General features: G+C 44.9%; 1 protein-coding gene across 2 annotated transcripts in view; it reads right to left on the bottom strand.

The window, feature by feature from the left end:
* The window catches only part of VPS8 (VPS8 subunit of CORVET complex), a 65,290-nt gene that overhangs the window by 25,535 nt on the left and 25,364 nt on the right, over positions 1 to 14,391 (bottom strand). For both annotated transcript variants that reach the window (XM_079314807.1, XM_079314808.1), the window contains exons 25-34: positions 13,637 to 13,709; positions 11,700 to 11,819; positions 11,080 to 11,151; positions 8,580 to 8,699; positions 7,439 to 7,495; positions 7,026 to 7,108; positions 5,707 to 5,791; positions 4,614 to 4,712; positions 1,612 to 1,701; positions 1,146 to 1,192 (exon numbers count right to left, since the gene is read on the bottom strand). In XM_079314807.1, coding sequence (XP_079170933.1) covers positions 1,146 to 1,192; positions 1,612 to 1,701; positions 4,614 to 4,712; positions 5,707 to 5,791; positions 7,026 to 7,108; positions 7,439 to 7,495; positions 8,580 to 8,699; positions 11,080 to 11,151; positions 11,700 to 11,819; positions 13,637 to 13,709 — 846 coding nt within the window. The remainder of the gene's footprint in view (positions 1 to 1,145; positions 1,193 to 1,611; positions 1,702 to 4,613; positions 4,713 to 5,706; positions 5,792 to 7,025; positions 7,109 to 7,438; positions 7,496 to 8,579; positions 8,700 to 11,079; positions 11,152 to 11,699; positions 11,820 to 13,636; positions 13,710 to 14,391) is intronic.

Below are 14,391 nucleotides of genomic sequence, written 5' to 3'. Positions count from 1 at the left end.
TGAGTGCAAGTGATACCACAGCATAAATAAAGTCCTACTTAACATCCAGCTGGGTTTCATTTCTGCTTATCTTTTGTTTTTTTTCTAATTAATCATTGATTAACTAAATAATCTGATTTCTTTCCTATAAAACCTAACCAAGATACATTTTGATTTTGTTTTGACCCCAGAGAAAACAAGAGGTATGGAAATGAACACCTTCCACACAAACATATCTCAGGAAATAACAAAATATATGTTTGGGGTTTTTGCTTTGGTTTGGTTGTTTGGATTGGTTTTTTTTCCTTAATTTACACGCTACCAAAATCCAAGAGGTGATTGATTAATTCCAGGCTCTGGCTTCCAAAGTATGCTTTTTATTTCACTTCAACAAAAACTGAAACATTGACACTTGGATTTAGATAATATTACCTTTTCCTACTCCTCCTCTTCATTAAGCAAAATTAATTTGTAACTAATTGACAAACCAAGATCTCCCCCTCAGTTGCATTAACAATTTCTTGAAAGCAACTGGAGTTGTGAATATATAAATGTCTTGTAGCATTTGATACTAATTTAACAGAAAGAACACTCAGTGCTTTCAGTGAAGAACTGAAAGAACAGCAGCAGATGGAGCAAGCAAGTGGTTAAAAAGAGGAACTTGCAGTGAAATATGGCAGCAGTTCTGAAACAAAATAGAAATTAAAAATGTCAGTTGACCAAAATGCTTTTCTGTTTATGTTAAACTCAGGCAGCACCTCAGTCAAGTAACCAAAGCAGTGGGTTGAGAAGAGAAGCTGCCATTGCTGAGAAGAGAAGTGGAGAAATGGGTGCTCCAGCCCCAGGGTGACCATTCCAGAGCCTGCTGAAGCATCTGGAGCACCAGTGTCCAAGCTCCCCCCACATGCCAGAGGCAGCAAATCCATGCACTGGAGCCCACAGCACTGCCCAGGCAGGGAGCTGGAGCTGGCAGGGACTCCCCTGAAGGATGCTCCCCACAATGCTTCTTTAGGGCTGGCCTTAGCTTGGGGCACCCTGAGGAGCACGCCACCTTTCCTAAGCCTGACTTTGGCCATAGACTAGCTATTGGTGCACTGTTTCAAAGAACTGATTTTAAGCCATGTTTTCAAGTTGTAGTTTGTAAAACAGTCCAATTTTCTCCATACCTCGGATCAAGGAGACTCCTCAGGAACTGGAAGAGCAAGAACTGATCCTGTACAACAGGAGGAGACAGTATTGTTATTTTAAATGATGTGCTGTAAAACACTGATCCTTGAACTATATCCACTGAAGAAAGCACAGCTCCCAGCTGCTGCCTGCTGAAGGACCTGCTTTAGGCATGTCTTGCACAAATACTCTGAGGATGTGTTTGCTGAGAACAGTTATGCTGGGGGGCTCCAAACCATTCTGAACCCCAACTAAAAGCTGCAACCAGCAGCTCTGAGGCTATACATTTTTATGGCCAAATAATTGAGATTCCTATCAGCAATTCCTATCAGTGAGTGGCTAGAGCCTATTTTTCTTCTGTTTCTGACACAGCAATAAGTCACCATAAGTCTTAGCAATCATTTCCTACAGGAATGACACCCCTACTGTACAGAAGCCCCAAACAAATGGAGTTTGACACTTCACCTGCAGGTTTGAGATGATGCTCTCGATCTGCTCACTGAAGTGAATGGCTGCCAGCTCAGCTGCTTTACCTGGGCTCAGCACCAGCAGCTCCTTTGGGGGGGAAACACAACCAAATTAATTTCTCTTGATTTCACAGGCAATATAATTATGCAGCATCACCAAGCCCACCCATACTGTAATTGCACCTTTGCCTAAATGCAAGTGTAAGATAATAAACAGCATTGCACAGAGATGTAAAAATGGAAGGTTAGTTGGTAAAAAGGGATTTTTGAAAGTTGATGTTTTTGCTACATATAAGGCCTTGAAGAAAACAAAACTCCTCAAATCAAGAAGCCATCTCAGTCCTAAGGAGAGGAAGTTATTTATCAAGTTTTCTGACAACTGCCTTTAGCCCTTTGCCAGCAAGAAATTCCCAGTGCCAACTGTGAGCCAGCAGGAAAGGGGAAACAATCAACCCTTGGGAATTTCTCAGTTCAATGAAAATAGTGTTGAACTGGCTTGACCTGAACCAAACTAGAGGTTTAAAAGCCAAGTTTTCTGTAACTGTTCACTGTAACTGATATCTGTCTAGCCATGAAAAAGCAATTTCTTTATTGCAATACAAGGAAACAAAAATTATTTAGATGCCTGTGGGTTTGTTTTCTGTCAAGCTGGAGCTAAAAGGCTTCATATCATACAAGTTTATATAACCTACAATGCAAGCTTTTTGCTTCTAACCCTTCCAAATTCATCCACTCTTCCAAATAAATGAAAAATAACTGCTGCAAAACAATACTGTGCACATGGTAACCCTCTCCAAAAGCCCCTGCTGAACCTAAAACGAGAAAACATTTCTTTACTGAACAAAAACAACTGTTACAGCAGTAAAGAAGGAAAATTTTCAGAAATGTACATCTGGAGAAAAACTCAAACTGAAGAAGTTCCTTAGCAGTACCATGGCCTCCAGACAAACATAGCAGCCACTGAATACAGCCAATGCCAGCAACAGACTGGAGCGAAGGGAACCAAGGAAGAGCCTGGCCATCCCATCAACTCTTCAGGAAGAGCTGTCACAGATGATGCCTTTAGTGATGTTTCCAAAGGAAAACCTGCCTACTCCATAAGAAGCTCTGCAGTGTTTGACCCCTCAGTTTCACTGCACAAGCTCAGCCCTTCATTGCATCCCCACGATACTCTTACCCTACAAACTCAGGAATCCAAAGCAGTGCAAAAGGACACAGAAAGGGTACACTGGGACTGCCTTCATCTGTTTCTCTGGACAAACCCTCCCTGGGAGTCTCCAGGACTGCTGAAGGTAGGACTGCCAGCCTGGAGGGAGCTGGCCCAATCTCCCTGTCTGCAACCAGGGCAACCTTCAGAGCCCATCCCCCAGCAAAACTTTTGGTGCTTGGGTTTCTATCCTCTCCCAGATCTGAACAATCTGCAAACATGGTACTGCTTAGGCAGCTCTTGAGGGAACAGTACTGACACAAGGCATGTGGGTATGAAGGTAGAAAAGAAACAGTACTGTGACTGAAGAAAACAGAGGGTTTTTTTTAAAAGACAAACATCAAGGAACAATGGCTGTGGGATGATGGGGAAAATGAAAAGTGGCATTGATCACAAAGCCCACTTTCTGCCATACAATCACCAGGAAATCCTCTCCAAACACTGCTACTTTTGCCTGAAGAGGCTGGTTTGCTGCATTCCTACCTCAGCAAATGACAGTTGTCCTAAGAGATGAAATCACAGCTTCATCACCCCAGTAAATTATTATTTACTGTTCCAAGTCTTCTGAATGCCTGAGAGCAGGATTAACACAATAGAAAAGGACAAAAGCCCACAGCAGCCACCAGGCTGCTAAGCCACATGGTTTACCAATTCTAGGAAATAAAAGATGCCAAAATGAATCAGGGAGCTGATCTTGGTGACAGCACCTAAGAAAGGTGACCCACAGAGCCCATCACCTGCCCAACAGCTCTCTGGGGGACCACAGAGGCAGGAGAAGAAGGAAGCAAACCAGGAAGCAGCACAGCAGACAGCAGCTTGCCCAACCTGGAACCCCAGTTGCTTTGATGAGGTTGCAGTGAGCCAGGTCTGCTCAATCCCAGCACAACCATCCCCACAGCTCTGCGAGCTCAGTGAGCCACACGTCAGACAGCTGAATTCACAGGGTTTCTTCGTGCATTGCCTTTTGAATCACTCTCCCTCTTGGTCCATTTTCTCATTAGTCATGCACTACTTGCAGATGCTGGTAGAAACTAAAAGTACTCTGGATGTGCCCATTAGCTTTTTGTCTGCCCCACAGGACACAGATTCTGTGGTCATTTTCTGCTAAGGAGTGTGGTCTGCAAGGCTTGTTTTACAGACAGGATTATTTTCCTGGCTTATCTCCAGAAAATCCTGTCAGAGACTGACAGTAACTTATAGGAACCAGAAATACTATAGAATCCCCACATCTGTGACTGGACAATCATTTCAGACATCTTTATTCCCTGAAGCCAAGGGAAACAGAGACTGAAGACATGGGGAAAATTATTAGCTAGAGAAGTTTAGCAGCAGTCTGTGTCTTACAGAGAAGTCATGACCCCATCGTCCAGCAGGTTAACAGTACCAGGGCACCAGGGCTGAATGCACTTAGCAGTGTGAGGAATCAGGATGAGGAGCTGGATCCCACAGCCTGTGAGGTCAGTGATGTCCATATCCTGCCTTGCTGCTGCTGCATGCTCGGGAGATGGAACACTTGCTAATGGATCCCCTCCTGCCCCACAGCACTCACTACCCATCACCCTGAGAGGGCTCCATTATCCAAAGAGCAGCACTTGAAAACAGGAAGCCAAGGAAGCCAGCCTGAACCCAAGAGGCACTTAGATGAACGTGTGAGAGCTCTAAGCTTACGTCAGGGCTGTCTCAACAGCTGTGACTCAGCACCGGACACTCGTGCTCATGGAAAAGCACCCAGCACATCCAAGAGCCATTAGCAGGAGCTGAGGGACCGTGGGTGCAGGATATATTGTACCTACCTCTATATGGTCCAAAGCTTTCTGCCACACCAGCTGCTTCTCCTCAGCACTGTAGCCAGGCATGGACAGGATGTTGTGGATGTAGTTGAAAACTTCTTCCTGTAAGGCACAAACCCATAAAGGCTGCAGTGTGTTCTGCAGCACCACTGACAGCACTGGCTTTTGGAAACAAGAGTGTTTCAAACAGCCTTGGGATGACCTCAGGGTCCTCTCCAAGCAGGTCAGGATGAGTTATCTGCAGGGAGGCTGTATGTCCCTAAAGAGTGAAGAACTGAAAGGAAAAGAGTGCCAAGAGGAACCTGATGCTAATGTGTTAAGCACTGAGGTCAAAGAGAATTGTTTGTCCCCTAACAGAAATGTCTCCCTCTTGCCCACAGGGAAAAAGGACAGGACATCACTTGAGCTAGGAGCACAAGCAGAGAGAACACTCTGCCAGAGGGTAGCTCAGTTTTCCCAGCACATTCCTGAGCTGCTCCTTGACAACAGCCTCTCCCCCAGGCCCTGCTGCACTGTCCCCAGCTCAGGTGTTTTCCTGTGCCATGGTATTCAACCACCTCACTACGAACCTCCTCTTCTGACTCCTTTAACCACACAACGTTCAGCACTGTGGATTTATAAGAACCTGACAAGGTCTCATTTGCCAGACTCTCATCCCAACTTCTGTCAGTGGTAGGGAAGGGAATACTTCAAAAACTGTGGCAGGTATGCAGGCCAAAGATAATGGCAGAGAGATAATAAGGGCAGAGACCCTGTGTCCAGGGGAAGAAATGTGAGAACCAATATCAGAACCAGAAACAAAGTACTGCAGTTAGCCACAGTCTGCAATAAATCCCACCTTGCACTCACGTTTGATGTACTAGCACTACATTTGAAAATAAAGGAAATCTCTGAAACTTAAAAAAAACCAAAACATCAGCTCCTCTCCACTAGACAAACAAACAGCTTTGACTACAACTAAGAAACTTCAACTGTTAAGGGCATTTTTAAGGTAATTATTCTAGAAGAGCAAGGCAGCTGTGCCTAGTCACTGTGGCCAGCAGGACAGGCTGTATGGCCACAGAGCAGAAAGGCCAGGAGGACCAGAGTTACTCACCTTCCTCAGGGGATCCCGCAGGTAACAGCCAATGATTTTGTCATAGCGAAGCTGCCTTTCATACATGAACTCACAAATCTGATAGCTGAAAGGAAGGGAAATTTCCCATGTCAGGAAAATCACTCAGCTGAGCCAGCACAACAGATAGGCAACATTTGGAAGTGGCTTACACTGGGGTTTTCAGCACACAGGCTGGATGGCTCCAGTGTGCCATTTGTACCAGCCTCAGGCCAACCTGCCCATTAACCTCCCTCTTCTGGGAAATTATCACACAGAAGAGAGAAAAGTGGAGTTACAAAGGGGAGAGGCAAGGGACAGAGGACAACAATTCTTAATTGAATCAGCTCTCACAGGTTCTGCTGTCAGAGATGATCTTCCTTGTTTCCACAACATTCTGCTCTAAGCTAGGTCAATCCACAACACTAACTTGAACAAATTCACTGAACGTTGACTCAACAATGTGTTATGACACAGCTTCCTACCCTCACATCTTAACAAACACCTTCAATATTTTGAGATTTTATATAAAATTAGATGTAACTGAGTCAAACCAAATGAAGTCTGATAATTACTATCACACTATAGCTCTTTAAGCTCTGACGGAAGTGGCTGAGCTGGGGGGCCTGGCTGTCAAATCCTCTGAAGCAAGGAGAAAAAATATGCTTATTGAATCTGAAAAATGTGGTTGAGTTACTCCTTTTAGGACACAGGAAAACAGGCATGGGGCACCCCCCCACTGCTCCTTTGCATATGGTGGATTCATTCATGTAACACCCAAACTCAGGGCCTGGATGAAGATGCCCTCCCTGGCTGGCTCTGCTCTGGCATGACAGACCCTTTCTGGAATCCTAAAGCATCTCAAGGAGATGCTGGAAATTTTAAGCCTTTCCAGACACTGTTTTTGTCTCTCCTACTCAATTCTAAAACTAGCACCATGGGGGTGGCTCCAGACCCCTTCAGGCTTTTAAATCCACCTGTGGGTCTCACCCCAACCAGGCATCTCCATCTGCCAGGGGATGTATCTCTGAACACAGCCTCAGTGCTGGGATAGGGAATGGCAAAATCCATCAAGTCCCACGGGATTTCTCCTGAAGGGTTTCCACAGCTCTACCCCTTCTTTACTTGAACAATGCTTTCTCTGAAAACACCCAGGAAAGAAAGTCTGGGACTAAATGTGAACATCTCAAATGAAGCATGATGTGAATGCACAGGGAAAATAACTCCAAACATCATTGCGAAGAAACAAGAAAAGTGAAGCCAAAAAAGAGCTGTGGAAGAGATTTAAAGGTATTTTTTATACATTGTGTCCAGCAACTCACAACTCAGCCTTCTCTGCCATTTGGATAAGGCGGCTCTCTTCAAACTGCACGATCCCTCCTGCTTGGAGCAGCTCTAAAAGGACCTGCAGAGATTGAACACCAGTTACAGGACAGTAACAGCAGCTGAACAGCCAGCACCACTGCAAGTACGCTGCTCCTGCTCCATTAAACATGGTAAGAACACAGGGCTGACTTGACTGATTTTTTAATTGGTTGTCCTTTAACTAGGAAGGTCATGAGCTTATGAGAATTTTCCTGCCTCTGTTCTTGCTCCTGCAGGCAATGCTGGGGTGGGACCCTTCCCTCCTGCTGCGCCCAACATTCGCATGCCCCTGTCTTTGGCATGTGACCCAAGGCCATACTCACTCCCAAGGCCAAATTCTGCTCCACAGCATTCCCTGGAAGGCTCTTACCTGCTGCCTCTCGGAATGCCGGGAGTCATCATCCGGGCTGCACAGGAACTCCAGCACCTGTGCCAGGGGCAGAGGTTGGTGTGAGCCAGGGCTGCCTGGCACAGCTGGGAGCACAAACTGACCAGCACACCCTGAGCACCAGCCATGGCAACAGCAAAGCACCACACAATGGGGCCATCTGAATGCACCTGGTCCTGGGACCAAACTGGGAATACTGGAATAGCAGAGAACTGCTGAACAACCCCTGAGAGGGAAACACAGGATCTAAACCCAAACTTTAGGGAACCCAGGGAATATAGAAGAACTCAGGGAACCCCATGTTTCTGCTTCAGACTACACACCAAACAGCCGGCATAACTACACTGATCCTCTCTCCTGGACTGTGCCATCTCATCAGGAAAACAGGAAATTATGCAATTCATAAAATTTAATATATGTGGAATGAAAGTGTTCAATCCAAATCTGTTTAGCCTCCACAGAGTTCTTCAGTCTCAAATTAGGACCAAGGATATATAGATTCTAATTCATTTTTATTAGTGTTCATGCATCCCTACTATCATTACAGCACAACTGCTGTAGCCAGTGAAGTCTCCTTCCTCCTCAGTACCAGGAATTTCTGGGACTTAAGCTGGGTTAAAGTCAACTCATACAAGCTTCGGGCATATATCGCTGCAAATGCCTTTTTCAAACAGCAGAGAAGGCAGTGGCCACCTGAACTAAAAATTACTAACTACATTTATGTGCTCTATAAGCTCACCAATGTAATTTTAGTTGACATCCCTTATCCCAACTGGCTTGGGTCGGAAGGGACCTTAAAGCCCATCTAGTTCCACCCCTCTGCCACAGGCAGGGATACCTTCCAGCAGACAGATTGCTCAGAGCTTCATCCAGCCTGGCCTTGAACACTTTCTAGGATGCAATGCTGTTTGTCCCACAGTTCCAGCCAAACTGAAACATAGTGTACTGTGCTTCCATGGTCTGTCCAACTCTGCTCCTGGATAACCACAGCAATGGCCCAGCAAGATGCCACCTGGTTATAAGGCACCAGTACCTCCAGACCTGCTTCAGTCTACAGCCCTGGCCACACTTTCTGCAGCAATGCAGCCTGCTTGGAATGTCACACACACTCAGGAATACTTGCCTGGTCAAACAGTGTCCTGTTGACAAACAAGGTGTTGTTGGGCTTGGCAAGCTGCCGGGCAAGGAAGGTAAAGAGACAGCCAACCTGTGATGGGGTGAAGTCAGAATTCTCCACCATGACCTGAGAAATGTTGGAGAGAAAAGGGAAAAATAAGCCCACAAGGGATTGATTCTGCAGCTGCCTTTGGGAAAGTAACTGGGAGAACAAGAAATTCCTGTGAGTCACCATGTCTCCTCCTACTCCAGAAACCTCCTGGTGTTAGTCCATCCTGAAGGTCAAACACAAGTCCCCTTCCCCAGCATTCAGCTGTGTCACCTGAAGACACAGGCAGTGAATGTGTCCTTGCTAAAGCACTTCTGTGCCAAAGCTGAAGAGGCTCCACCTCTCTGCCATAAACCCAAGGGAAGATTATTGCACATCACTTTTTTCAAGTGTGATGAGGCTCCAAACCCACATTCATCTCTGCCTCTGTAGCCTGTGTTGATCATGGGACATGGAGCAGCTTCTGAGCAGAAAAATGTTGTCACATTATTAAAAGTATAATTATTATAGGAAAAAACAATCCCAAACACCTCATTTCAAACCCCAGCACTCACCACTTTCACTGTGGCATGCAAAGAACTACTCTAATAGCTGACAAATGACTGCAGGTTTGGGGAAAAGCTTCTCACATTATATTAGTGTTAGTCTAATAATATTCAGAGAAACTTGTGGCTGTGCTGACTTGAAATTACAGAAAAAAGGAATATTAAAGTCATTACAAAAGGGATTAGAAACCCAAGAAGTGCTTTTCACCTGCCTGGTGTATAAAATACGAGTGTGATGTGTCCTGACTTGGTGTCTCCTGCTTCAAAAAAAAATCCTAAACTTTAAGTGAAATGCCCGTGTTTGGAGAGTCCTCTGTAAGAGCAGTGTGTTTGAGTTGGGAGGAAATCCATCACCTGGACAACTCTGTCAGTTAAGATCTAAGAATTGCTGTAGCAAAGCCTCACCATGGAGCAGCTCACAGTTTATAACTACATTCAGTTGGAGCTGGGGGAAGTCAATTAATTTCTTCAAGTGACCCAGAGTTCCAGACTCCCACAGGATGCTAATGGTTTTGTGACCCAAGTGAGGCAAGCAGGCCAGACACATTAGAGAATCAAGCAGAGCTCTGCTTGAGACACCAGCTAATATAATCATTCTTTCTGAGCTTTCATTTTCTGTCTAAAAAGGTTATTTCTTACAGAAGCCTAGTCAGAACAGCACTACCTGACACCATTTAAAAATTATTCACTATAATATCTGGAGTGCTTTATTAATTTTAGCTTTGTTTTTCACAAACTGGGTCCTTGTCAGTCTATGTAAAGGTGAACATACTGCACCCCCAGAATAGAGCAACTTCCCAGAGGCTGTAGGCCAGTCACACAGATGATACATTTGGCAAAGTTTTGATCAGCATTAGCAGAATGTCTACATTCACCAAGCTACTTTTTTTTTTTGCTAATGACAAACTTTAACTGAAAATTTCAAGAGTTTTTAACAGAACTGACAGTTTTCATACCACCACATTGTTTGCCTGAAGATGCAATACTGCACCTTTCTCAAGCCGCCTTCCTGCTGTTGGAGCCACGACAGGAACACAATCCCAGCAGCTTTGGAACACAGCTGCAGTGTGCCACCTCCTGCTAACAGCAGCTCAGGACACAAACCAGAGTGGCTGGGCCAACACAGGGCTAAAGTACCCCTCAGAGCCACAAAACCCCTCACAGTGGCATTGTCTCAGCCAACTGCAGCAGCACTGCTACCTGAGTCACTCACTGTGCCCTTCATGTGTCTCATGTATCAGTGATGACAGCGACAGGGAAATGCTACTTATGGTATGTTTATATATAAACAGCTTCCAAGTGGAGTCACTCATGATTAATGGTGACAGCTTGGAGGGGAAAGCAAACAGTGCTTGGCACCGAGAGCTTTTAATGGGAACATCCATTGTTTGGAACAGGGGCTGGGAATGACAAGTGATTTCCAGAGCACCAGGCTGATAACTGACATTCCTCTTCTCTCCTAAAGATAGGCCTGTCATCCTGGAAATGCTGCATCCCAAACATAGCATTTACAGGCACAGATTCAGCAGAAAAGCAGTGGCACCCTGCCAAGGACAGGATACCTGGGACCTTTTTACCTGCTTGGAAGGAATCAGGGAATAGATTCAATGAGAATGAAGAAGATCAAAATAAGCTTAATGGTGCAGAGATGAGAAATTTGACAAAGTACCACCCAGGTGAAATCACAGGCAAGGAGACCTCTCCGTCAGCATATTTAAAGTGCATGAATCATCACTTCTGAATATCCAAACAACAGCTTTGGCTGAAGTAAATCCATACTCGTGCCCAGCACCTTCTCAGAGGTGTCAGCCAGGGCAGGACTGGAAACACCTCCTCCAGATTACAGGCTGTACTGCAGAACATTGCATACAATCACTCAGATACAAACACCGCTCATTTTTAGGCACACTCACTTTCAGAAGAATGTCCACAATTCTCTGTTGATACTCCACAGCTTGCTTATCATTCTTAAAGTCTTCAAAAGTCTGCAAGAGACAAAACACTGACATCTTGAGCAGAATCCCTCAGAATAAAGCAGCAGCCACATCACAAAGCAGAAAATGTTGGTTTAAGTCCTTTCTCTGCATATCCCTAAGCAGCAGGTTCCAAGACATAACTTGCTCTTTTGTAGCTACCAAAATGGTTTTCACACATCCAGATAAAAGTAACAGGTCCAAATAGACATAGGAAATTCTTACTTTCTGAATTTCTAGAAAGACAGATTTCCATGCAGGAGCTAGAGATAGGTACTAGAACACTCTTTACAAATACATTATTCTTGTTTTATGTCTATTTTAAAGACAGTCTCTGTTGACAGAACTTTCACTATGTAATGTCACATTCATCACTTTGCATTTAAGGCCACAAAGGACTGTAGCGATTCCTTCTGATATCTTATAGAAAAAGCTCCAGAACTGTTCCTGCCCCAAGTCAGGAACTCTTGTTTTAGCTAAAGCATGGATTTATTGACAGGAAGCTCACTGCTGTGAGAACTGACACTGTATTTTCCTCTCAGAAAGCCAGGGTCTCTTACCAGAGCCAGCACATTGAGGAATTCCCGCGTGTCGAAGTGCAGCAGGGTCCGAACGTAGGGATACACCTCCTCATCCACAGACCCCTCAGCTGAGTGCAGCCGGATCAGGAACTCAAACACCTGCAAGGACAAGGCAAGCAAGGACAGCAGATTTCCTATGGATTTCAGATAACTGGGAGCACAAGTACGTGGGAAAGCAGCACCATTATCTGCTTTGTACTTAAGCTTTAAAGTCCTGTAAGAGTCCATCAGTTCTTATTTGAGTGCTTTCTGTGGCTTGCCAGCCCCTCCTTAGACTTGCCAACCAATTTAAGATCAATCAAAATCTATGATCAAACAAAAATAAAGGCTTATTTATACTTGAAGACAGAAGAGTGTGAAATTAAAGAACTCCCTCCTCTTCCTGGCAGCTTTCCTGGGAAGCTGTGCAACTCTTCCTTATCCAGGGCACAGCTCCTCTCCTTGTCAGCAGTTCACTTGGGAAGAGCCAGTCAATCTGCCCCCTCACTGTGAGGCACAAAGCTTTTGGCACTGCAAAGACTGAGGTGCCTTTCAACTCTTCCACTGACTTTGCAGTTCATGATTTTTGAGGGCATCTTCCAAAATAAACTCCCTTTACTGAGTCCCTGACAGAGGTGCCAAGACAGTCCCAGAGAACCAAGAGGGCAGGGCCAGCTGCAGGTGTCTCACCCAGGCTCACAGCTGAGCTGGCTGCCAGCAGGAAGGGAGCAGGTGGCTCCAGGTTGGAGCAGCACTCAGGAATACGTGTTGGGTACACACTGGGATCCCACGGACAACTGACAGCCCATGTGCTCTCCCAGGCACCCTCTAAAAGTGTCATGTTCCCTCATTTACTCATGCTCTGAGTAATTTTCTGTCAGCACAGTGGCAGTGAATCCAGCAGGAATTAGCAGCTTGCCTTTCAGATCCACACCTTCCCTGCTGGCCTCCTCGATCCCAATCTGGCAGCTAGGAATGCTTAAGAAAACAAACCAAACCCACCAGACAAAAATATGTTACTTAAGCCCAGCTCTCAGGAACACTACCAGGAACCACAGAAAGGAGAGGCTGAAGGCTCTTCCCAGGGCTGCTGCTGCTGACTGGACTCCTGCTTCCCCTCATCCTGAGCAGGGGACAACCCAACAACCTTGGGAGGGCAACAGCCAGTGCTTAGCCCAGCAAAGTGGAGTGGGCTGGTTTGCACAGCTGCTGCCAAAACAGGCAGCAGGAACCCAGAGCTAACACATACAGCTACAAGTTCTGGACTAGGAAACAAAATCCAAACACAGAAAAACCACAAAGAACAGCTGTTCCATTGTACTGCAAAGAGAAAGTGCAAAAGAAAAAGCACATCCTCTCATTGGAACCCTGAAACTGAAGTGAAATGCTACAAACACAACAAAAATATTTGTTGCAAAATCAGTCAGAAACTCAGGAAGAAGTTTTGTGAGCACAAAAAGTGATGATCAGGAACATCCTCTCTTTCAAGAAACTGTCAGATTAGTCCAAAGGAGTCAAAAGTCTTCAAGAAAGCTACAACTAAGAGCTACTTAGAGACATTTCTCCCCAGTGTCCATCCCATGCATTTGAAAATAGGGAAGACCCATATTTGATATGTTAAGTTTACAAAGAAGAAACAGTTACACACTTCTGGTAACTCTGTGATAAAGAATAAGGCAAAAAACCCAATCACTGAGAACTCTGTGTTCCCACATCCCAATTTACAAATGGAAGAAAAACATTATGTTTAAATGTTCAGACTGCAACAACTGTTTGATTTCATGTATTAAAAACTAAATTTGTAATTACAGCTCATATCACAAAGATACAGTCACCAGACTGATAATAGTTTTCCCTCAGAAGCCCATGAAATAAGACATATGCAGCTTCTTCTAAAAACCTCTTATGAGAAAGTTGCCTTCCAAGAGGTTTCTCACCTGATTTTTCACCAAAGGAACCAGATCTTCAGGAATATCACCCAATGGATATGCACGTCCTGCCAAGCAGCAGCTACAGAAAAGGAGGGCAAAGGCATTTTAATATACCTGACATTAAAGAGACTGAGAATTGCTCATTTTCTGACTTATTTTTCAGAATGCTCTTGACACAAGGCAAGCCAATTTATTTTGTAAATCATGAAAGCAAGAAGCATCCACAGCAGCACTGCTGTTAATACACACTGAGCCAAGACACTGCATGAATGTGCAGTCATCCACAGCAGGAAAGTAATGGGAAAACTGAGTATCTCTCACAGTATTTTCTATTTTAGGAAGCTGGAGTAATGCAGAAGCTAGCTTCACAATCTTGCATAGACTCCAGAAAGAGGAATTCACTAATGAATCCCTTCTGTGCAAGCTTCTGCAAATGACAGGGAACCCTGCAAGAAGCAGCTGAGCACAGCTATACCAAAAGACAGAATGTGGCCTGCTACAAAACATGAGCCCTTGGACAAGGAGATGTGTCTCACATGCAACAAAACCAGATTGTGAAACTAAAAATGTACATCAGCAGTAACTTAGACTCTAAGCCTCCAACCTGATCTCTCCTATTCATGCACACCATGTGCAACAGAAAGGAATTATAAATTTAAGTGAGTTGTAGTGAGCACCCACTGCTGTTTCACACAATCTCTCAGAACCTGAAACTCCCAATAAGGAAGTTTAAAATCTGGTGCCACCACTAGGCAATACCT

Source organism: Erithacus rubecula, assembly GCF_903797595.1.
Source record: "Erithacus rubecula genome assembly, chromosome: 11".
Lineage (NCBI taxonomy): Eukaryota > Metazoa > Chordata > Aves > Passeriformes > Muscicapidae > Erithacus > Erithacus rubecula.
This window is presented reverse-complemented; position numbering and strand designations above follow the sequence as displayed.